The sequence below is a fragment of the Serinus canaria genome, chromosome 5 (assembly GCF_022539315.1).
Source record: "Serinus canaria isolate serCan28SL12 chromosome 5, serCan2020, whole genome shotgun sequence".
NCBI classification, from domain to species: Eukaryota; Metazoa; Chordata; class Aves; order Passeriformes; family Fringillidae; genus Serinus; species Serinus canaria.
Genome location: NC_066319.1, coordinates 55084935 through 55109066, shown reverse-complemented (window position 1 = coordinate 55109066; position 24132 = coordinate 55084935). Strand labels below are relative to the sequence as shown.

The 24132-nt window shown below is 44.3% G+C and overlaps 1 protein-coding gene across 9 annotated transcripts in view; it reads left to right on the top strand.

The window, feature by feature from the left end:
- Positions 1-24132, top strand: part of ZBTB1 (zinc finger and BTB domain containing 1) — a 60020-nt gene that overhangs the window by 3195 nt on the left and 32693 nt on the right. For 2 of the 9 annotated variants that reach the window (XR_007777780.1, XM_050975630.1), the window contains exon 3: positions 9833-11744. Coding sequence is in view for 8 of the 9 variants with exons in the window: in XM_050975630.1 (XP_050831587.1) it covers positions 9853-11744 (1892 nt within the window). In the remaining variant the exon portion in view is untranslated. Of the gene's footprint in view, positions 1-344; positions 460-487; positions 604-1145; positions 1290-5010; positions 5029-9832; positions 24017-24132 lie in introns of those variants that run through there. The other 7 variants (XM_050975629.1, XM_030240256.2, XM_050975631.1 and 4 more) reach the window with 6 other exon arrangements.

Here is a 24132-nt window from a genome sequence, read left to right as displayed (position 1 = left end):
CTGCGGGGGGCCGGGAGAGCAGCGAGGCGGGACAGCCCGGCCGCGGGGTCCCGGTGGGCGCCCGCCGGCGAACGCTGCCCCACCGCGGGTCCGGGGGGCTCCGCCGGAGGACGGGGAGGAGCCGGGCTGAGGGGGCTCCGGCAGCGCCAGCCCGCGCCGCGCCGCGTCCCCGGCGGCATGGGAGGAGAGCGGAGCGCGGCAGGGAGCCGCCCGCCGGGCCCCGGCATTGGCGGCGGCGCAGCAGCGCTGGCAGCGGCGGCGCCGGGAGCCGCGGCCGCCGAGGGGAGGGGTCCGGCTCCGTGCGGTCGCGGCGGAGCCGGCGCTGCGGCAGCGGCAGCGCGGCGGGGCGGAAGTCCTTTGTTGCAGCCGCGGCGGCAGCGGCAGCAGCAGCAGCAGCAGCGGCGGGAGCGGCGCGGGCACAGCTCCCCGTCGGCGGCCGCCGCCTGTCCCCGAGCCGCGGTAAGCGGGGCCCGGGGGCCGCCGCCGGGACGCGGGGAGGAGGAGGCGGGAGGCGGCCGCAGCTCCGCCGGCGGCGGGAGGTGGGAAGTGCCGAGCGGCGGCGTGGCCCGGCGCGGCCCGCCATAGTGGCGGCGGCGCTGCCAGGTAGGGGCTTTCCAGCCGCGGCCAGTCCCTGGCCAGCGGCCGGAGCGGTGACCTTGCGCCCGGCGGCCGGGCAGGGCACGGCGCGGAGCAGAGCGGCACCGCGGGGACCGCGCGGGGGCTGAGCGGCGGCGCCGCGGCGGCGGCTCCGGCTCGCTCTTTCCCTCCCTTCTGCCCTCCCTCCTTCTCTCCGGGGGTCGCGGCGGGCGCGCTCCACCTGCGGGGCGGGGGTCGGGGGATGCCGCGCTGGAGAGCGAGAAGCGGCCTAGGGAGGTACAGGGGCGAGAGGCGGGGAAGGGAAGGGCACCGCGCCGCCCGCGTGGCTCCGGGGCTCGAAGTCGCGGTAAACATCTCGAGTGCCGCTATCGCGCCTGGCCCCGGCCCCCGCCGTGGGTCCCGCCGCTTCTCTTCTTTTTGTCTTCACAAAATAAACGCCCCAAAACTTCGAGTGAGTTGCGGTAGTTTAGCGAAAAACGGAGCGGAGCTGCAGCCCGGAGGGAATGCTCCACCCTGCCAGGCGGGAGACTTGGGTTTCACTCGGGGCTGGCAGTGCGCTGGATCGCCGTGGAGGCGGCTGGAAAGGAAGGGGAATACTTTTGTCACATAAAAAACAAACCCTGTGCCGCTGTCGGAGCGGTGTCAAAAGTCTCGTTCTTCAAAGGACTCCTCTTTTCTGCTCGGATAGAAAGGTAGTTGAAGAGGGTAGAGGAAATGGGACTGAAAACGCTGTGAGTTTGGGGCTGGGGTTTTATTCCTCTCTATTTTTCAGGATTTTTTTGTAACTCAGTTTCTCAAGTTTACCTCTTGTTTCAGCTGATACAGGAGTGCCGGTTCCTCTTGACACGTAGGCGTTGGTAAACGGGTAGCATGGCTTGGACGCTGCTTAATATTTGGGTGTTTACTGCCAGGCTGTCACTTGCTTGCATTATTTCCCTCGCACTCGAGTATCGCAAGGTACAGCACGCACTGCAAAACTATCCGGGGTTGCAACAGTGCGGTGTTCCTTAGGCATTTAATTACACTAAACAAACATTCCTTTAATTAAAGGTGTTTGTTTAACATTCCTCATTACAGCTCTTGGAAAAACCCACAGAGCAGCCGTGAGCAGGGGGATGCGGGCTTCTCGTTTTTGCCGAATTACAAGTTAAGCTTTCATGGCGAGCGGAGGAGAGGCGGGAGAGGCGTTGGGACCATATGGCCGTGGGGAAAACCGGCCAAACGCGAGCGGTTGCAGAGATTTTCCTAGGCAGCAACAGCAAAGCGAGTTGACAAGATTGTGGAGAGATTTTTGGATGACTGGCCAGAAAACCAAAGGAGTAACAAGTAGTATTAGCTGCACTCTGCTGATGTTTGAGGTAGCAGGGAACCAGCACCCACTGGGGGGGTTGGATGCAGGTAATGAAGATGTGGGTTGGTGCTGTGTGGGAAGCTCAGAGAAGTAATAGAAGCCACTTCTTCCTAGTAGCCAGAAAGTTTTGTGTGGAATAAGATCACAGACTTAACAGATGCTTCAGCTCTGCTTGCACAAGTCTTTCCCTTCATGAGACTCAACCGCTGTTGTCACTGGCACAGGAATTAGCAGCGATTACATTGAGAGTGCTCATGCCAACCAGGGATTTGGGTTTTTAGATGCTTTCTTACTTGAATGTCAGTGGCTGCTTCTTTCACAGATTTCTGTTCTTGCTGACAGTGGAAAGCCATGAAAATCCAGGATGGACAAAGCTGCAATAGCTATTTACCTGCTGGATGGAAATAGAATAGCTGCTCAGAACTGAGATAGTGAAAGTTTCCTGATAAAAGCCCGGTGTCCTTTCTCTCAGTTGGTACAGCTGGGCCTCTTACTAGAGTTGTTCTGGACCTACACACATGTAGAGTGAAAAGCCATGTGTTCATTTTTCAGTTTGGGCAGTGGTTCTCCAGCAGCTGGGTTATTCAGCCCTGCCTCTGCTTGGGAATGGTAAACACCCTCACCCGAAGAGTTCTGCTGTGGACACAGTGTGTGGGCACAGCAGCTGACATAATTTGCATGAGGACCATTTATATCCTCAGATTGGTCTGGTGATTTTTAATTTGTGCACACAGTGTCACTGCAAAACTCCAGAATTCATTGGTCTGTTGCTTTTTCTCCCCCATATTAGACCTATTTCATTAGATGGAGATCCTAGTAGCCTTATTTTTATTTTTACTATGCTGAAGGTAAAATGTGAAACATTAAAACCAGGAAGAGTCAAGAAAACCTGTAGTCTGATCTGTGTGTCACAAGTTACTGTGCATCATTCATGTGTATACAGCAACTTGTTACACCGAAGTGCAACCTGTATTTAGCCAAGGTTTCTTTCCTGGAAGGCACCTGGGCTTCATTTGAGGGTCTCAAGATGTGGTTAAGCCACCAAGATGCCTCCAAAAGTTGAAAGTTGGTGTAACACAGAGAGCTGAGATGAAAAGGCTCATCTTTCTGCTGCAAAGCATTAATTGGGTGTCACAGTTTTTTCCCCACTAATAGTTTCTTTTAAACATATCATTACCGTGTTGCCTGACAACTGTAAAGGTGCCAGATAAAAGATAACTGTGACTTTCTAGAGTCAACCTTTGTGGCTAGCAAGTTACTTTAAAGGACTGCATAAGGTCTCTCTAGGACTTCTGCTCCCTAGATCTGATCTAAAGTTGTTTGAAGTTGAGATGGTGCTTCAGCACAAACTCATTTTTCTTATTTTTTTCTGTCAAGCTGTATTCCTTGTCCTTCGAGGAGTGTTCTGACCTAAGACCATGTAATGTATCTTAACTAATTTTCAGTTAGCAGTTGAGAAGCATAACTTGCTAAAATTTGACGTCTGTTTCTCATTTGTGGGCATGGATGCTGAATCAGCAGAGAATTGCTGGCTGAGCCGTGGAGAACAGGGCATCCAGGAGCTCTGACAGCTCATGCTGGAGGCTTTGGAGGATCTTCCCTTCCCCTGGTTTAAATCTCGCCCAAATGCCATGAAACTTGTTCCTGTACATTGTCCAGGAGTCGGTTTAAAATGAGTTGATCCAACCATCAGGATGTGTCTGAAGATGAGTATCTGCCTCATGGGAATCATCTTCCCAACTGACATGCCTGAAAGGCAGGTGATTGGAAGGGCTGGGAGAGGAGGATAAATTATACCTTTAGTCCTTCATAGCCTGAATAATGGAGCTTAATTACATTTTCCCTGGCAGTACATGGAATTCCCATAGCTGTTTTTAATTTATGATCAAGGCTATGCTTGCAGTGCAAACTGATGCATACTCGCTGTTGAGGTGGACAGTTGTCACCTGGCCCCAAGTTCTTTGCTGTTTTTTCACTGTTTGTGTAACTGAGGCACCCAGAGCAATCTCTATGGCTTCCTATTGAGTATATCTAGGGAAAAGGTGTAGCCTGTTGACAGCTCTGTGGTCAGTGCAGTAGCAGAACACAAAAACTTGTTGGGTGTTGTGTGGAGAATTTATACATGTTCCATAGGATTTTCTGCAGCATGTCAATGCTGTCATTTAGGAATCCAGGCTTTTTGGTAGATCTGACCCACAATGGCAAAATTAGGGGGAAGAGTTCTTGGGAACCCACACCAGGGTGGGGTATGGAGACAGACAATGATGGGAGATTTGCTTTCTGATCCTCCTGCGCTTGTTTTTTGGATAACTGGGTGTTGTTTGCTTGAGGTTTTCCAGTCTCATTTTCTATTAGCACCAAATTCTCCACTCATTTATTACACTTTTGTCCAGCCTGTTCTTGGTTTCCAAAGAAAAGGAGCCAGTAACTAAGCATGTAAGTGCTATGTTTTTGCCTGCTCAGCAGTGGAAATGCTGGGTTTTGAAAACCACCTACTAATTTTAGGAGCCGAAAGGCTCCTGAATTCTGAACCTTGTGGTATGTCTTAAAGACAGAGAAGTTAGCAAAAGAACTCCACTACTTCTTTGCTTGAGGACTTTTTTAACTTCTTTTGTTTTAAAATGTCTCGGAAAACTTTCGAGAGTGAGGAATTGACGGCATGGAGCTGTAGTAAATACCTATTTTTTCTTGTTAGCAGACTTAAAAACAACATAATTGGTTACTGTAGTAGTGCAACTTAACCTTGTTCATGGTCACATCTGAATAGTATCTAAGTGGTGCTTCAAAAGAAAAGTCTGGTGGCAGACAAGTAGCTTGAATCAAAGCTTGGCTGTGTAAAAATAAATACTTACTAGGGAAATAAAATGCTTGTGGAGACTTGGAGTTTGAAAATCAGAGTGAAAATACCCAAGTCAAATACCTTCAGTTTTCATTTTCATATCAGATGCTTTTCTAGCATATTTTTTCAGAATGCCTCTGCATCATTCAGCGTTGCTTCCAACGTGGCCTGTGCTGCATTTACCATACAAATCAATCACTGCTGAAGATGGAGTCGCTTGGGTTCCCTGTAGACTTGTGAGGTTGGTGTCTCCAGGATTTGGATGCTTCACAAAGTGTGCTAGTCCACTGGGCAAGTGGCTGGTGTTTCTCCTCTCTTTGAAAAAGAGGATCAGAAATAATTAAAAGCTTTGGATTGACAAACTCACCTGTATGGCGCTTTAATTTTCCAAGATAACTCAGTGTTTAATACCTACAGAGGATAGCTCCCACTGGCCTCAGTTGCCACCAGTGGTGTTTACCTCTGTGAATAAATTGGACATCCAAAAAATGTAAGCCAGGCTTATTAAAAAAACCCAAAACTGAAAGATTGAAATTACTTGTCCTGGCATTGACAGCAATGGGATTATGTTCTCCAAGCAGAGTTCATTGCTGTGAGATTCTCCTTTTTGTTCCCCACTGCTCGTTCACTTGACATCCTCCAAATGCTTGGCCAAATGAGCAGGGATCTTGTCTTGGACTTCTCAGATCCAGGCCTGGATAGATCCAGAGGATGTGCTGAGTAAGGGAAATTTTGGTAAGAGGGATGGAAGAATATACTTTGGTATATACGCAATATATGTGTATACTTGTTTCTGTAAAAAGACCTGTTTTCATTCTAATAACTGTGGTTTTTTTCTAAAGCAAATTTCAAAACTAGTTTGCAGTACCGATACACCCACGTGAGTGATAAATACAGATTGCTGCCATTTTAGCAATTAAAGTAACAAAGTAATGATAAATTACCATTTTCTGACAGCTTGCTCTTGTTGGGAAGGTGTTTGTCATCAAGCCTGTCCTGCTTGTTGATGGCAAAGGGATGGCAGGACTGGGGATTTGGGGTGCAGTTCCTGCTCTGAAGGCATGATTGCTGCAATTGTTTTCCACCCATCCTCCAGGAAGAGTCTGTCTGTGGTTTTTACCCCTTCTGCCCTAGGCCCTGCAGCCTGGCTCTTCCCAGCCCCTTGCCCAAGTGGCTTCTTCCCTTGTTTAGACCCTCATTGCACCCATCTTTAATTCCCACAGCTGCTTCCTAATCCCAGTGCCCTTCTCTTGCTCAGCACTGTGCTCCCAGCCTGCCCTTTTCTTCTCTCCAGATTTCCAGAGGGTTTCCATCACATTCTCCTCACATTTCCCAATCTCCCTGTGTTTTTCCTACATCCCTTCCTGGCTCTGGCTCTCCCTCAGCCAGAGCTGGGCATCTTCTCCATCAGCTGCCCTGAGGGAAGCTGAGACCCTGTGGCAAGTCATGCTGTGGAGCAGTCTCCAGGAGGCTTTGCTATCAGCTGTGACATTGTGGAGGTGGCACATAGAATCATGGAATGGTTTGGGTTGGAAGGGATCTTTAAATGCCATACAGTCCAACTCCCCTGCAATGAGCAGGGATATTAACAAAATCAGGCTGCTCAGAGCCCAATCCAGCCTGGCCTTGAGTGTTTCCAGGTTTGGGGCATCCACCACCCCTCTGGGCAACCTGTGCCAGTGTCTCAACACCCTCAAAATAAAAAATTTCTTCCCTCTATCTGAATCAACCCTTTTGTAGTTTAAAACCATGGCAAAGCTCTGCGCAAAAGGGAATTTCACTGTGGATGGCTCAGGCCGGCCCCTGTTTACTAAACAGCAGCAAGAATATGAAATGTTCTCCTGTAATCTGGAATTTCAATAACTAAGAAAAGTCTTAAGTATGAATAAAGTGATAATTTGTATCTTCTCCCCCTGAAGCATATAGTTTGGCCAAATTCAGGCAGATTTTTATATTGTGACAACATATCTAAGTCATAACGCTTTCTCCCACATAAAGTGTCTCCTGAAAGATTTTGGAAGAGAAACTTTTAATTTCTAAATGAAAAAATAATAATCTTCATACATAAAAGCTTTTTCTTAGCCTCATTTTTGGAACTGTTTTGGCTGAGGTCTTCTGTGGAGGAGGGAAAAAAAGTAATCAGTCCAAGGTTTCAGAAGGAAAGTTTTGCTGTTGCTGGTTGAAATATGTTGAAGTTTTAAAGAGCCCGATGCAGGCTCTTGTGGTGGGAAGTTACATCCAGCAGGTTAATACAGCATCCAGAGGCAGGATGCCAGGACTGTCATTAACATAAATAACCTCATACACTCTGTTTTGATACCTACATGTAGTGTTACTGTGGTAGAGACCAAGTACATGCCAAATCCAAAACCCTGCCATCCTGCTCAAGCAGCCTCATGCTCTGCCCTTTTTTCCCTGAGCAGTGGCATTGCCAGTGGGTCATTGTTGCATGCCAGGATCCACATGCTAAAAGCTTTGCAGGACTTATCTGTCAAAAGAAGAAATATCTTTTAGTATTTTCAGAGAAGAAGACTTGAAAAAGGCCAGTTTGTGTGCTATCACTCGTTCCCACCATCTGGAAACAACCCCATCTGCAGGTGCCTGCAGATAGTTTGTGACCACCTGTTTTGTACTGGCTTGCTGTTTGTATTGCTGTTTTTCTATTGGAGGACACAGTGGAGTGTATTTAGTGTAAAAAAACCACAATGAAATAAAACATTTTGAACTTGCCACTTTATGAGGATGGGGAAGTTACCATGAGCTGTCCTGAGCCTTTTCTTGTGGTGTTGGCAGCTCACACCGAGAGGCCAGTGATGCCTTAGATGGGATCATCTCATTTTCTCGTTGGTTTTCCCTCTTAAAATGTGGAAGTTGAAGTTAATTCTTTATCGTTATGCAGCTGCCATTCTTAATACAATAGATTGAGTAACATTTAAGCATCTAATGAATCGCCTCAAATCCAAAACACGTTACCACTTGGAAGAATATGAAGTGCACTTTTGTTATTACTTGATGTCAAGAGCTTTGCTGTTCTGCACAGAAACTTCTGAAATCACCCAGTGACACAGACGATAGTCAGTTTCTGTTGAAAAGATGTGGAGTTGCTTCAGAGGTTCTCCTGCTTTCAAAGATTGCCTTGCAAGTTAGCAAAAAAAGAGAAATTAATTCCATGCAATGAGTGGACATCACTGGGCCAAACCAATCTGAAAATTATTATGGCAGGGTGCTAGCCTAGAGTTCTGGGTGTGGAGGGTTGGGTTGAGAGGAGAGGAGCAGATGCTCGTTGTCAGGGTAGTTCAACTCATGTCTCAAGGTTCCTGTTGCCAGACAAGATCTTGTGCTGGGAGTGATCCATAGGAACTGCTGTGTGAGTTGGCAGTAGGGAATATTGCTGGGTAGGGTGAGCATGTTCTTTTCTCGAGATCTTGGGAGCCTTTCTGCCATGGCAGTCCTTTCTGGAATGAAGAACAGGGACTTAATTCTAGGTTTGCTGCTTAACAAGCCAGGCAATGCCTATGACTTGTGAATTCAACACTAATTGTGGAATTTAATTTCTGTACCCATTTTCCCCCCTAGATGTAAGCTGTTAGGGAAATAAGAAGAAAAACGGAGCATTTGTGTGTGTGTTGTGTTTAAATTTTGTGCAGTTGAAAGAGTGGTTGCAAATCAATCCATGCATTTCATTGAGTCATAGAATGCCCTTTAGTATATATTATTTGCTAGCCTGGACTTTATTTGCACAACCCTCATACAGTTATTTGCATTATTTGCAATAACCTTTCAAAATGTTAAGAATCCTCATTACTGCTTTATGGTTTTCATTTCAATTAGGGTGTTCTCTATACCCTCTTCTGGTTCCTTACCCCTTCAGCCTGGGCAGTTAGAACAGCTTATGTGTATCAGTAAAGATTTTCCAAAGTGAGTCGTGACTAGGTGCTGGCTGCACTTGGTGAAGTTTGTCTTTAATCAAACACACACCTCCTGTATACACTGCATTTCTTCTGGATATTTTTGTTAACATAAACCATGACATTTTATTCCTCTTTTCTCTTGAGGACAAGTCAGTCCTTTCACATAGAGGAACCCTCACCACTGGCAGACCTTTCTCTCCAGTCTTTGCCGAGCCTTCATTTCACCATGGCTCCACCTCTGGTTTGCTGGCTCTCTCAGTTCTCCATTGCTGAGTTTTTCTTTGTCCGGTTTCCCATCTACGTGTTTTGGTTACATTTCAGCGCTCTGAACGAGTGGTTTTGAGAGCAGTTGGAGGCACGGCGTGCACCACTTCCTGCCTCTGCAGTCCCTGTGGCTGTCACGCAGCTCGCCTGGTCACCATCTGCAGCTCTGGGCTCGAACGTGGGACGTGCCACCGCAGTTGGGCTGCCCTCTGCTTCTGAGAAGGCATTTGAGTTGGCAGTTCCTGGTTTGCAGGACGCCTTGCAGAGAAGGTTGAGATGGTCCCTCAGCTGCCACAAAGAGCAAAATGTGTGGAGTAGCTTGTGTGGGTGCTCTGTTGTCTCTTAATTTCCTTTAATGGGGAGGGAAAGATCAGTTTGAGCCTGGCCTGGTTTCCAGTGTGTGTTGCATCATGTGCCTGTTGGACTGTCAGGTAAAAAGGCAAGTTGAGACTGAAGAGTGGTTTCTGAAAACCTTGTATAGGTGTTGTCCTGGGGCCATCTTACAGAAGTCTACCCTGTGAAGTTTTTGAAGTTCTGCATTCAGAATTCATATCTGAAAACCTTGGCTGTAGGACTTGGAGATATATTTACTAATTTATATTCTAGCAGCTCTGATTGACATGTATGCTGGTTATGTTTATTAGTTTACTAGTCTTGTAAGTCTGGTGGTGAGCACATGGAATTATGGATGCTTTCACTGGCATCAATATTCAGAAGTAGTTACCAGCAGAAATCTCCAGACAGGAAGCTGTACTTCAGACTGGCAGAATAGGAAGATCTAGAGAGAAAAGAGATGGCAGTTCCTCCCTACGTTCAGTAGGCTTTGGGTTTTGTGCTCGTGATTTAACAGATACCTTTTTCTTTATGCAGGGCTGTAAACGAAGTACAAGATGGCAAAAACCAGCCATAGCAACTATGTCCTTCAGCAGCTAAACAAGCAAAGAGAGTGGGGCTTTCTGTGTGACTGCTGCATCGCTATCGATGATATTTATTTTCAAGCACATAAAGCAGTCCTTGCTGCCTGCAGCGCCTATTTTAGGATGTTTTTTATGAACCATCAAAACACTACAGCCCAGCTGAATCTAAGCAACATGAAGATTAGCGCTGAATGCTTTGATCTTATTTTACAGTTCATGTATTTAGGAAAAATTATGACAGCCCCTGCCAATTTCGAGCAATTTAAAGTGGCCATGAACTATTTACAGCTATATAATGTACCTGAGTGTCTGGAAGATATACAGGACACAGACTCCTCTAGTTTAAAATGTTCATCTCCTGCTTCTAGCACCCAGACTAACAAAATGATATTTGGTGTGAGAATGTATGAAGACGCACTTGCTAGAAATGGCAGTGAAGCAAACAGGTGGGGCATGGAGCCACCAAGTTCAACGGTAAATACATCCCATAACAAAGAGCCCGAGGAAGAAACTTTGCACCTCAACAGCTTCCCTGAGCAACTGTTTGATGTCTGCAAAAAAAGCACCACGTCCAAATTCTCTCACACGAAAGAGCGCGTGTCACACTCGCGCCGGTTTGGAAGGAGCTTCACCTGTGACAGCTGCGGGTTTAGTTTTAGCTGTGAAAAGCTACTGGATGAGCATGTGTTAACATGCACCAACAGGCATTCCTACCAAAGTGCCAGGTACTACAGTGCTGAGAAAATAGACTTTAGTGAAAAGAACTCTACTTCTAAAATGATCTCCACACAAACAGAAAAATACAAGGGGGACTCGAACCATGCTGCGGACGATTCGTCGTCTCCTGTGTCAAACATCACGAGCAGAAAAAGCAGCACTGTTGCCTCCGAGACATCGGGTGAAGAAGGAAGCAGAGCCTCTGAGAGGAAGAGGATTATCATCAAGGTGGAGCCAGAGGACAATCCTACGGATGAGCTGAAGGATTTTAATATTATCAAGGTGGCAGATAAAGACTGCAATGAGTCTTCTGACAATGACGACCTAGACGATGAACAGGAAGAGCCGCTTTACAGATACTACGTCGAGGAAGAGATGAGAGAGAAGAGAAATGCTCGGAAGACTCTAAAGCCTCGCTTATCCATGGATGAGGATGAAAGAAAGTGTTTGAAAAGTCCACGGCACCTTAACAGCAAAGCTTCTTCAGTGCAGGAGGATGTGGAGAATGCTCCCTGTGAACTTTGTGGGCTAACAATCACTGAGGAAGATCTGTCCTCTCATTATTTATCCAAACACATAGAAAATATATGTGCTTGTGGCAAGTGTGGTCAAATACTGGTCAAAGGCAAGCAGCTGCAGGAGCATGCACAGACCTGTGGAGAACCCCAGGATCTGACCATGAACGGGATCAGAAATTCTGAGGAGAAAATGGACTTGGAAGAAAACCCCGAGGAGCAGTCAGAAATAAGGGACATGATGTTTGCAGAGATGCTAGAGGACTTCAGGGACAGTCACTTCCAAATGAACAGCCTTCAAAAAAACCAGTTATACAAGCATTCTGCCTGTCCTTTCCGATGCCCTAATTGTGGCCAGCGTTTTGATACTGAAAACCTAGTGGTTGAACATATGTCAAACTGCCTGGAGCAAGATCTGTTCAAGAACTCCATGCTGGAAGAGAACGAGAGGGATCACAGGCGTAAGCATTTCTGCAACCTTTGCGGGAAAGGATTTTATCAGCGTTGCCACTTGCGGGAACACTATACCGTTCATACCAAGGAAAAACAGTTTGTTTGTCAGACATGTGGGAAGCAGTTCTTAAGAGAGCGCCAGTTGCGGCTCCACAATGATATGCACAAAGGCATGGCCAGGTATGTCTGTTCCATTTGTGATCAAGGAAACTTCCGAAAACATGACCATGTACGGCATATGATATCTCACTTATCAGCTGGAGAGACTATATGCCAGGTCTGCTTTCAGATATTCCCAAACAATGAGCAACTGGAGCAGCACAGGGATGTTCATCTGTATACATGTGGAGTATGTGGAGCAAAATTTAATTTGAGGAAAGATATGAGATCTCACTATAATGCCAAGCATTTGAAAAGAACATAAGCATAAATATACTGTTAAAGCATTAAGTTGACAGCAGAGAGAACACCAAAGCAAAGCATAAGTATAGTAAAAAAATTTGAAAAGGAAAAAAAATTGAAAATAAGTCTCTTTTTTATTATTTTTTTAAGACCCTCCTAACCATAGGTGTCTATTTAGGCTCATTAAGTATAAAGCTTTGAAAAGCATCATGTGTTTAATTATTACATTTTCACTGTTTCCTAATACCAGTTTCTGTTCTTAATTTTATTGTTTTACTACGTAGATATACAAATCATTATTTTTAAACTGTAGATTAAAAGCACAATGTTACCCCTTCACTGACTGCTATTAAACAGTTCTCGGATCCATGTCCGTAAGATGAGTGCTTTAATATTTCCATGTGTTGTTTCTTCATGTGAAAATTTTAGATGCCAGCGATTAATGTGCAAGAGCATAATTGTTCATAATCCCCAAATTAATTTTCAAAATGAAAAAAAAACCCTAAACAAACCCAAACCAACAATGCCAAGAAATAATCCTTTGGGCTCTGACTCTGCTGCAGGGGCAGAGCTGGCTGTCCTGGTCCCCTGCTTCTTGGCTTTGTTGGAAGGTGCTTCCCAGGGGTGAGAGCACATAGGCTCAGTTAACCCTTGCAGGCTTGGGCTGGTGTGCACAAGTGGGAAGGGAATTAATGACTCTTGGGATAACCAAGGGGTTCCAGCACAGTGGTCGTTTTCCAGATGGGAAGTCCTAGCAGAGCTGTTCAACTGATGTTGGCCTTTCTTTCACTGTCTGTACCTCTGTGGGTATATTTAACCTGCTTATCCTAACATATAAGGGAGGAGTGGCCGTGGTGGGTTGCTAGGAGTGCAGTATGGCCATGTGCACTGAATACTGCATTTTCAGCCTAGCTGTGAACTGTGTCTTGCTGCTTGTGTTGGAAAGTTAAAAGCAGGGTGAGTGTGGAGATAGTCCCATTGCTTGGGACCTTAAGGGTTTTTTGCTTCTTGTTTTCATGATACTTTATGAATGTTCTGTTTGTCAACAAGAATATAACAAGAAAAGACTGCAGAGTTTACTTAATAAATGTAAAGATATTTTATGCCTTATAAGATTTCTTTCTGATTCTAGCAGAGCCCTAATCTGTGCAGCTTGTCTCTTAATTTAACTGAATTTTAAAATCCTACTAAGTACCAGCTGACACCAATTCAGTGAGGCACTTTGGCCTTTGAGAGAGCAACTGGCTTTGACTCTCAGGCACCAGCTGTCTGAACGTTTGTTAAGTGTGTGATTTGTGGTGGGGTGGAGGAAAGGATCCTAATATGTAATTGTGGAGAAAACAATTAAAAAATAAAACTTGGTTGTACTTTCTCCCAGCAGATCTCACTTTATCAAAGAGGGTGGTAATGCTATTTCCCGCTGAGCTATGGAGGGAGGAAAGTAATTTAGATCAGCAATTAAGGCAGTTGGATTAGGTGATCATTGCAGGTCCCTTCCAGCTGAAATGTTCTATCACCTCATGTGCCAGTGGTGGAGTTGAGAATAGGAGCCAAGAGCTGATGGTCTAGTCCAGGGCTTTCATGTGTTCGTTTTTGTCAGAGTTGAGTTTCATTCCTGGTTTCTTGGGGATTATGGGGATTATTAATTTTAGACTATTCAGAGGAGTGAATATACAATTCAGAATCTCCACTTCAACTGTTAAAAGTAGTGTGAGTTGCCTTGCATTTATTCAATTTCAAATGCGCATTAGGATTTCTCTTGGTTGGCAGACGTGTGCATTTCTGCAGTGATGGAGAAGGCTCCCCCACCAGCCCTTGGTCCTGAGCCAGCAGCTGCTCTGAGGCACCAGCTGCTTTGGGCATAGTTTAGTGGGCTTTTAGTGTTTTGTTTTAACTGCTCAGTCCTTTGTTTTGTTGTATGATTCTGAAGTCAACTGAGTCCTCAACAGCAGTGGAGCCAGAAGAGCACAGGCAGGAATACATGAATACTCCAGCACTCCAGAGCTGGGGGCTTCATAAACTGCACACAGTGATTCTCTGACATGCAGGTTATCCCTCACAGTATCAGCTGGATTGGGAAAAGCAGTCAAGGGAAGTGAAGGAGAACTGGAGAGCACTGGGGGAGCTGGCAGGAGGGTCTCTGGCACTGGAGGAGTGGGAAGAATGACTGGGAGAAGAGATCCTGAATGGGAGGGAGTGGCAAAGGCAGGCAGGCAGGATCAGAGCTGTGCAGTGGGAAGCAAATCCCAAAGGTGGCATGGAGGGGGTGGCTGGAGGAGTGGATAAAATGTCCCGGCTGTGAGAGCGGAGTGAGGATGACTCAGCTTGGCTGGGGAGCTGTGGGCCTGAGCCATGAGCTCACGAACGCCGGTTGCGTACCAAGCACGGCCGGCCCCGCTGCCCGCAGCGCTGCGGGGACACGGCACAGGCCAGATTAAAGACCTTGCTGAAAGGCAGGAGGTGACCTCTGCCATGTAAGGGATCAGTCCTGAATTCGGTGAAGGGCTAAGGGTGATTTATAGAGCCTCCTGCTCAGGATCAGGAGCCCTTGTTTGGAGCCTGTTGGTCTGAACTTGACCCAAAAATGTTTCTTAAAAAATGTGACTTCCTAGTGCAAGTAGACCTGTCAACTACAGAAGTTAAATGGAGAAACTGGGAATGATGGTATTTACGTGTACTATCTAACTTTATAAACACCCTGAATACCTCTGTTTTTCAATTATAAGCTATGTTGTTGTAGTAGCCTTTCAAAGTAAAGTTTGTTAAACCTTTCCAACTGAACTTGAATTGATGTTTTTTCCTGTTCTAGGGAAACAAAACCCAGTGCCTTGGAGTTCACATGTATGAAAGTCCATGCTAAGGCTCACAAAGAGCATGAATTGCACTGCAGGGAAGCTTAAAAGTGGATCTACTTACATGTAGGCAGAAAAAATCAGAATGACTGAAGTAGCCTGAGAAGTGATCAAGGCCAGTAAATAGATGAGTATTTGAGATGAAATGTAAAAGTGTGCAGGGGAACAGCATGGGACTGTTAGAGAAAAGGCCTGGAGTGACAGGAGGAATTTGGCTGCTGTGAAAGGGGAGAAGGTCTGGGTGCTGAGGCAGCCTGGGGCTGGCCACTCCTGAATGTTCTCCCCAGAATGGGACAATATCTGCAGGGGAGTGAAATGATGGTGTTTCAGTGCTTCTACCATACAAAAATGATTTAATGTGGAGACAGAACAAAAAAAGACATGAAAAAAAATCAAGAGCAGTTATCCTAGAAGTTTTACTGTTACTTGAAAGATCATGAAGGGGAAGCAAAAATATTTTATTTAAGAGTTCTTTTCCTCTCATTTGTGCTTTTTGCTTGCCATAACATTGTTCTTTTCCGTCTCCTTAGTGAACATTAGTGTGTAAAAACACTTAAGGATCTTTAAAACTGGAGGTGTAAGCATTGCACAAGGCGTAGCCAGAAAGAAAAAGATTTGCTGGATGCCATAAGTTATATTTTAAAGTGATTTGCTATTCTTATTTTTGGAGGACCTCTCTGTGTTCTGTTGTTTTTCCCATTTTGGGAGTGCTATGGGCTGCAATCCTAAGAATTTTTAAGTGGCCAGCCTAGCTCTTAGCTTTCAAGGTTTAGTGAAAGTTCAAAAGAGGGAATTCATGAAGACCTGGGATGAGCTTTAAAATATCACAAAAACTACTGAGCTTCTTTTTCAGTTTCAGAGGAGGTGTTTAAAATGTTAATATATATATACTTGTAAATGTTTCCTGCTGACTTGTTAGTTCAAAGAGTACTTACATTTGTGTATAATGATATTTGTAGCCAACAGGTCTGTGGAGAAATCTTGATTTCAATAAATAGAGTATCATGGAATTCTAAGAATTTATGCTTTAATTAGGGGATTTCTCTATGTAATACTTTCAGTTGGTGTAAAACATATAATTCAGCGTATTTTTTATTCAAAGCTGTAGACAGAAAATATATTGCCCTGTATTAAAAATACATTATTATAAAAGTGAATAGTTTGACTACACGATTGTATTTGAATACTCTAGTGCTAAACCATCAAGAGTCTCAGAGCTGTTGGTGAGGACACAAATTTGCTCCTGGAGGCTGTGCCACCTTGATCCCTGGCAGCCCTTTACTTCTCTCCATTAGTTTCAGCTCTCCTCTCCCCTGTGTGCCACCCTCTCCGTTATCAAAGAGTATGTACCTATGGAGCTGCACAGTGCACTGAATCAAACAACAGGCTTTTTTCTATTCCCTGTGGGGCTGGTTTTTGGCTGGATCAGTTCCCTGCTGTGCTTCCCTCTCCATCTCTGTGTCAGATCTAGTGCAAGCACAATAGAAGGGGTGGCACGAGAGGAGGAGTGAGTGGCTGGGAGGGGGCTCCTTTGCTTAGAGCATGTCCCAAATTTAACTCGGTCTCTGTCTCCCCCAAGCATCCTCGGGGAAGCTGAACTCTTACATTCATCTCCTATTTCCTGATAAGGAAAAAGGCAGCCCAACCTCTTACAAATGAGACACATCTCTGCTATCTGCCCTCTTCGTGAGAACTGGAAACCTTCCTGCATTCAGCTCATCCCACAAATATGCTCTGGAGCTTTCTTAGTGTTTCTTGAAGCAGACTGGGTAGTGCTCTGCACCACTGGGTTTGGCCAGTGGTTGTGGTTGGCCTGGCCCAAGGCCAGGAATGAGCTGGGCCCCTTGTCTGGCCAAACACCAGGAATGGCTCCCACCTTCCTCTGGCCTTCCTGCCCTCCAGCTGTGGGCCCAGATGCAGGTGTGGAGCTCCTCTGTTGTCCTGTGCTCCTCACTGCTTTTCTCAGTAAGGGGAGCCAGTCATCTCATTTTGGTCTAATGCTGAAAGCTCAGGCTAATTCCATGTGTAAATTAAGCTGATGCTGGCAGTATCTACTATCCCTGTGTGCTTCTGACTTTTAAGTGCTTCTCAATCTCAGAGGGTTAAAAATCAAACCTTCTGACTTCCCTAATTCTCAGCTGGTTTGATGCTTGTCACAGACTTAAAGACCTACAAGATGAAGCATGACTAATTTGACTTTATAAAGTCTGCTGAAAGCTAGAAATTAGGAACATGTTTTCCAAAGCTGACATTTTTGTAGTTCTCAGCTATAAACCAGTTTTCTGTATTTTCTTCCAACTTCCAAAAAACTCCTAAAATATTGCTGTGCGGTGTATTCTTGAGACGTGTGAGTAGGCTGAGATTTTGTAGGGGAAAGATGCCAAAAATCAGGACACATTTTATAAATTAAGTGTCTTTTGCTACTTTTACAGTCACTTCCACAATTCTGGAATTAATTGTGATTTTATTTTCTTAATGCACAAAGACAAATCTTAATTTGTAACAGGGCAGTGGAGCTCATGACTCAGGAATCACTTCATCATGACTATAAATATTCAGCCCTGAAACAAACAGCCCATGTTCCTTTTCATGTACTTGAATGGCCAGTGCCAGCTTCATAGGAGAAATGCTATCAGATCTTTATTTGGGTTATTTTTACCCTCAAATATCTTGAAGGGTGGGATTTTTTTATTAATTCAAGACATAAGAAAACAACGTTGTGCATCGTGCTTTTAAAGAAATGGTTTTCAGTAATTCATGCAGATTCCCTGTGTAAGAGTGGTTGGAAATACATTTCTAAAGTTTCTTATAAATATATTAAAGAGAACATAACAGAACTGTGACATGAGAACTCTTCAGATGGTTCAAGGCAGGTTTGATTGTCTCTTTTGTGTAGCCAGTGTGGCACACCTCACCCCAGCAACCTTGAGGTTCAGACGTGGTCAGAATCTTTGATTCTCTTGCCAGAAAATGAAAAGGTTTAATCCTTTCCTGTGCCTTCTGGCATACTAAAAACCATAGTAAATCTTCCTGCAGCTACAACCACAAAAACAATGCTGCATGTAGAATTTCCGGTGGGAGAAAAAAAAAAGAAATGGTTCAAGAACTTCCCTCTCTGACAAAGTTCTGCTGCATTTATTGTTTTCACTAAACTCATGTGTGATTTGCATCAATGACATTTTGGGGTGTACTTTTTTTTGTTTGCCAATAAGACGTGACTTCAGATAAATATGTCTTCTAGTTATGTAGACATCCCAAGACTCCTGACAGGGAATGTGTGCATCCCTTATAGGCCTCTAAATCCTGGAAGCTGTGTAGATTGTAGGAAATCCACTGGAAATCAGGACTGTTGTAAATCCTTAGTTTCTCAATCTGTCTGTTAGGCAAAGTGCCACCAGTGTCAGAAATTGCCAAGGTCTCTGCAGCAGCTGTGTTGCCAACACAAAAGATGCAAAAATCAGTCTTCCTCCCTCTCTTTTCCCCCATCTCCCCTGATGACAAGGTTGCTGTTTTAGAAATGCATCCTTGCAGCTCTTTTATTTGCCTTTTTTTTTTTAATTTGTTTTTTGAAAAGGAAGATTTGCTTTCTTGCTGTTTTAAAGCAATGATTAGGGCTAAGAAGTCGCTTTTTTAAATAGTTCTCACATGTTCAGTTAAACCTACACAACTCAGTAATACCTGTTCTCTCCTTTTTAGGTAACCATCCCACTACATTGCGGGTGGTCACCAGAGGGACTTCTGCTTCTGACTCCCCAGAAAATGAAAGGGAAAAATAACAAATTGTCCTTCTCTCCATGGCAAAAGCCCCAAAGACCATGAAAGTTTGTCGAAATGCAGATAAGCTGGCTAAAAATAGAGTTTGCTGAATACCATAAATTGCTTTTGGTTTTGGCAGCAGATACACCAGACTTCTGGTATCGGTTACGCTCCTCTTACACAAGTCGTTGTTAGGGCTTTTATTTAGGATGCTAAAGATGGTGCCTTGGTTTCTTCCCTGCCTGTGGGTTTCCTACTGGTACCTACTGGTAGAGTCCCAGCTTCCAAATTACTGAGGCTCTGGTTTCTAGCCATTGGTTATTGAATTACTTAGAATAAATCAGAAACATTTTAAGAGACAAAATCTAAAGTATCCCTCCTTTGGGAAAAGGATAGAAACAGTAATATTTTAGGAAGAAGAAATACAGGGTGGGATCTCTTGGAACTGATGAAGAGATTGTCTTAGTATGTCCCACAGCCCAGGAGAGAGCTCAGATGTCTGAGCTACATTGTTATCAGGTGAATTAAATAGAAGTTGTGTACACTTACATATGCTGTAAAATATGACACTTAATACTCGGCATGCCTGGAAGTCTGAGGGTTAGCCCCACCTAGTCTGCTTTCAGATGGATTGTGTTTCACTTAGATTTTACTGGCCATTGCTGACACAGTCGGTTCTGCCAGAAAAGACAGAGGTCCTGATGTACAGTAACTTAAAAAGTGGAAAATAACTCAGTCAAGACACAAGAGATTTTACAGTAATTGTTACAGTTCTTTCAGCTTTAGTTTGTTGTGCAAAGAGTTAAATAGTTCAAAGGCAGTTTCCTTTGGAGAATGTTTATTTGATCAAGTTCAGTGTGGCTTAGACCCCAAATAGAAATACCAACTTCAAACAGAGCACTGCTATGAGAGAAGGAATGAATAGTCTGTGGCCTCCCAGACCTCACAAGCTATGTTGGTTTGTTACACAGAGTCAAAACAAAGATGTCCCTTAGAACAGATATACATTAACTCAGTGTATTTCACACACCACATCTTTTATCTCCCATCTACTTCCCTCCCTGGTCCTTTGGGCTGTGACAGGATTGACTGTATGAACTACAGTCTCCTCAGTGAAAAGCATATATGGTGTGATTGGACCATTCAAGCTATTTGGATTGTTAGAGAATGTTAGGGGAGCTACTGTTTACTAAGTACTACATCCTCTGGATTTTGGAACAGCGCTTATCTTTGCTTCTTGGTTCCCTTTACATTGCAGGAAGCAGGGTGAGGAAGAACCCAGTGGGTGCTTCTCTTAGATGGAGCCTGGAAGATCTTGGTGGCTGAGGCGTGTTGTTATTTTGTGTCTTCAGGTCCTTAGCTGGCTGAATCTTCAGACTTCTAATAAATGCACTAAGCCTTGAAAAAGCATTATTAATGCATGATGAGATTCACCAAGTTCAGCCACTGAACATAAGAATGGAATCCATGCAGATGCTGTTAGCGCAGGAACCTGGTATCGAGCCAAATCTGGAGAGCCATCTTTGATCTGTCTCCAGATTCTCCTTTTATTTGTAAACATCCAGCTAATCACAGACTTCCTCTGACTTTGATGAAGTGGAAGGAGCCGCATCCTCTGAAAGCTCTGGGAAGGGCTGGAATTCTTCAGAGGCTCAGGATGCGGGGATGGGGGTTCCAGCGCCATCTCGTGGCTCGCTGGGAACGCGCCTGTCCCTGGAATGCTCCAGTTTGCCGGGAGAAGGCGAAGCAGATCCTCCCGCGGTTGTGCATCCCCAAACAGTTCTGTGCTTAGGGCAGCTGGGCGGTTTTAGTCTGTGAGGAGGGCACAACGTTTTATCTCTGATCTCCCTGCAGGCTGCAGGCTCCCGGCAGTGCCGGCAGCTCCTTGTGTGCTACACCCCACCCCACCACAGCTGGCACTGATTAGCAGTGTTTCTGCTGTCTCATCGGAAAAATGTGATTTAATATTCAGAGGCAGCCCACCTTCCCGCACTCAGAGGTGGTCCCACACAGCACAGCCGATTTATTTCAGGGAGGTGGTGGAATGAAGTTTAGTCATGTGTGTGAGTTGTCCATGATTTGGAAATGACAGGAATTCTGGACTGCAAAGTGCAGGCTAACATGGTAATGAACAGCAATGGCAAACACTGATGTCCAGGGGAAAAACAGCGCTCACATGCCTACTGTAGTTAGAACATCTTTTTTCCCTCCTTTGCTAGTTTACCAAAAAAAAAAAAAAAAAACCAAAAAAACCAACAACAACAAAAAAAACCACCAAAAAACCAAGTACTTCCTGACATCTAAGCTAGTAGTGTAAGAGTTACTTTGCAATAACAGCACTGGTCCAGTGAATTCCCCTCCATGATTTTAAGGATGTGGTAGGCAGACATACGGCCTTGCTGCCAGAACCAGCAATACTTTGAAGGTTGCAGTTTGCCCAAGACGTGTTTCCCCTGTTCACATTGCCCTCACGGCACAAAGCAAAAGCCTTTTGTCCCAGCTGGCCTTTTTACCCACCTTAAGTATGTGACATGGCACAGAGGGCAGATAAAATACCAGAGAAGCCTGGGCCTGGCACATGCAGTGAGTGAGGGCCTGGCCACAGTGCACACTAAGGTGTGGAGCATCACTTGAGGCTTTCCTCTCCAAGGTGTGCCAGGAAATTCAGCCCTGAGCTGGCCTCAAGGATGCTTTGGCAGGTAAGTATTGCAAAGAGCTGCTAAACCTGGCTTCATGTGCAGCCTCTGCAGTGTAGACACAACCACTTGGGCCAGGGCTGCCACAGTCTCATAGAAACACCAAGTGTAAGTTATCCAGAAGCGGCACAATCATATACTGTGTACAATGTGATTCACATATCCAGAGAAAGAAGTCAGTGTGCAAAAAAAACCCAACAACCCTGAGGATTGTCCTCAAAAACTACAACCGTGCATTTCCAGTTTCTTGATTGTTCCTCTTGGACACAAAGCGGCTCATAATTGTCATGAACTAGTGTGGTTGAAAGAGACTTCCTGAAATTGTAAATATTTATATAATTTATCTGCATTTAACCTAAAATAAGAATTTGGGGGGGTGTGTGGAGTGTGTGTGTTGAGTAAATACATAACAGTTAGCTCTGAGGCAAGATAAAAAAAAAACCACAACCAAAAATACAGTCAAGTATGAAGCAGAAAGAAGTATTCCAGTTTGGGGGTGTTCCATGCTGTGAGTGGCTGAGGGAAAATAATACTTGTGCAATTTTTTGAGCATCCACTAAGCCAAGCCATAAACCACTGCTGGAAAGTAACACATACAGTATGAAAACTTACTTCTGGGAGGTTTGGGAAGTGAAGTTTTTCTTCAGCAAATCTGTAGCTGTTTTGAAAACAGAAGGCAAAGGAAAAAGAAGCAAAAGTTTCTGAAACAAGATGACAACACTGTTTAAGGTTGTGTTCTGGTGGGGTAGGGGTTGAAGGAAATGTATGGTTTTTTAAAAGAGTTCCTGACTGTGGTGGGTGCTCTGAATATAACTGAAGGATGGGTATTTAGAGCAAAACCACACATGGTGAGGTGGGAGGGACCACATCATGCTAGCAAATACAGTACTGCAGTGCGGGCTTCTGACTTTTAATATTTTTCTTGCATTTCTTTTCTGCATGGCAGTAGTGAAATAGGGACTTCTAAGCTTCTGAACAACTGAGAGAACCAGATTTGGAGAAGACATGAGGAAGAACTGGTCGGCAAAAGATTTCATAAAAACTCAGAACCTCGTGTGCCAGATCTGAATTGGCACCACCTTTGCTTTTTTGACATACTGCAGCAGTCGCAAAAGGCACCAAAGCAGTCAAATTAGAACATGCAGTAAAAGTCGTTTTGGACTCTTCTATGTATCATAAATCTTACTTCTTTGTGACTATTACTTGCAGCTGTAAGAAACAAATTTGAAGTCTTTCATGGAGCAGACAGCCAAAAGAGGCAGATGCCAGGTGTTAAGGGCTACACTGAAATGAATTTGCAAAATTTCTATCCACATGCTGGAGTGCTCCTTTTCTGAAATGAGGCTTTTTAGAGTTGCTGTCAAAAACTGTGCAGATTTTTTAGTTCAAACATTACAAGTGTATACTCATGCACAATGCTAAACTATCAAGTGTTTAAAAAAAAAAAAAAGTTGAAAAAAAAATCTTAAAAACTGAGGACAGAGGGTCCCTGAGAAAGGACAGGATGGTGAGAGAGATCCAGCTGACATGATTTCCCCTGCTGCCATGATCATCATTTGCAAGCTGAAGAGGACCTTCCATGGAGCACAGTGCTTGTATGTGGAGAGTAAAGAAATGGTGCTCTGGTCTTTTAAAAAGAATGGTGAAATTTTTTTACCAACAAGGAGATGAGTAAATGTAAAATAATTTTCACAGGGCACAGGGTGCACGTTGCTCTGGAGCTAAGCCTTGCAAAAGCTGTCTTGAAGAAGAGAATCAGACGTTTATGTTCAGATTTGAACATTTTAGGAATAGTAATGTTTCCAGCTAAATTAATGGGGGGAGGGAAAAACCCTAACTAAAAAAGCAATAAGGCAGTAAATGTTCCAAATTAGGAAGCATGAATTATAAAAATATCAATTTCTTTTGCTTCCCTCAGACAACAGTGGATCAAATTAAGACATGTAAGCAGACTAAACATGCTGATTATATTCTGCTGTAGTTACATATTTTACTAATTCTACTCATGATTATAAAAGGATGTTTCATTGTTCACTATAACTGTTATCTTAAAAAGAGTCTGTCTATAATTTTATTTATAATTGGCATCATTTTCATTACTGTTGTTACAAAGTGTGTACAATATTGTCTGTATTGCAGCTTGTATAGGGCATGTGTCTGTGCTTGCTTTACTCTTTTTGAGTTTATAAAGTTACTATACGAATGCAAGAAAAGATGTTCAGATATTTTTGAATGTGGTTCCTTAATCTAATTACATAGCCCCCAATGTTTCAGCATATAAATGTTGAAGGTATCAGCCTTATTAACACATAACACCTTAATGCAGGTATTTTAAAAGCTTCCAGTGCAGCACTGGAATGCTGAAATTCAGTCTCAGTGGCTCTATGGAGTAAAGGGGAGGATGGTGAATATCTGGGCAAAGCTGGATACCACTGGGGACTCTGCAGGGAGAAGGCACAAGATACCTAAGGGCAAATGGGATGTGCTTTCTATAGAAAACATGAAGGACCTTAAGAGCAGGACCACCACAAAGCAGAGGAGAAAAGGGAATACATTTATAGCATCACCTTCAACAGTATACAAAGTGTAGGACATCTAGAACAGGCTGTGACTGTTCTGTAACTTAGCCATTACTTCCAGTCTATATAGAGTATCAGTAAAGACATTCCAGGTTAGTTATCATCATCTTTAAAGCTTATTCTGTGCTTTGCGACAGTATCTTTAATAAAATACTCTTACAAATCTGCTTATTATTCTGATTTAATTCCATCTTATACCTGAGTTGATAACAGTCCTGGCAACAGGGTGAAGGTACCACCTGTTTCATCGGCTCCTGTGTTTTTCCCATTCACCTGCTAATGA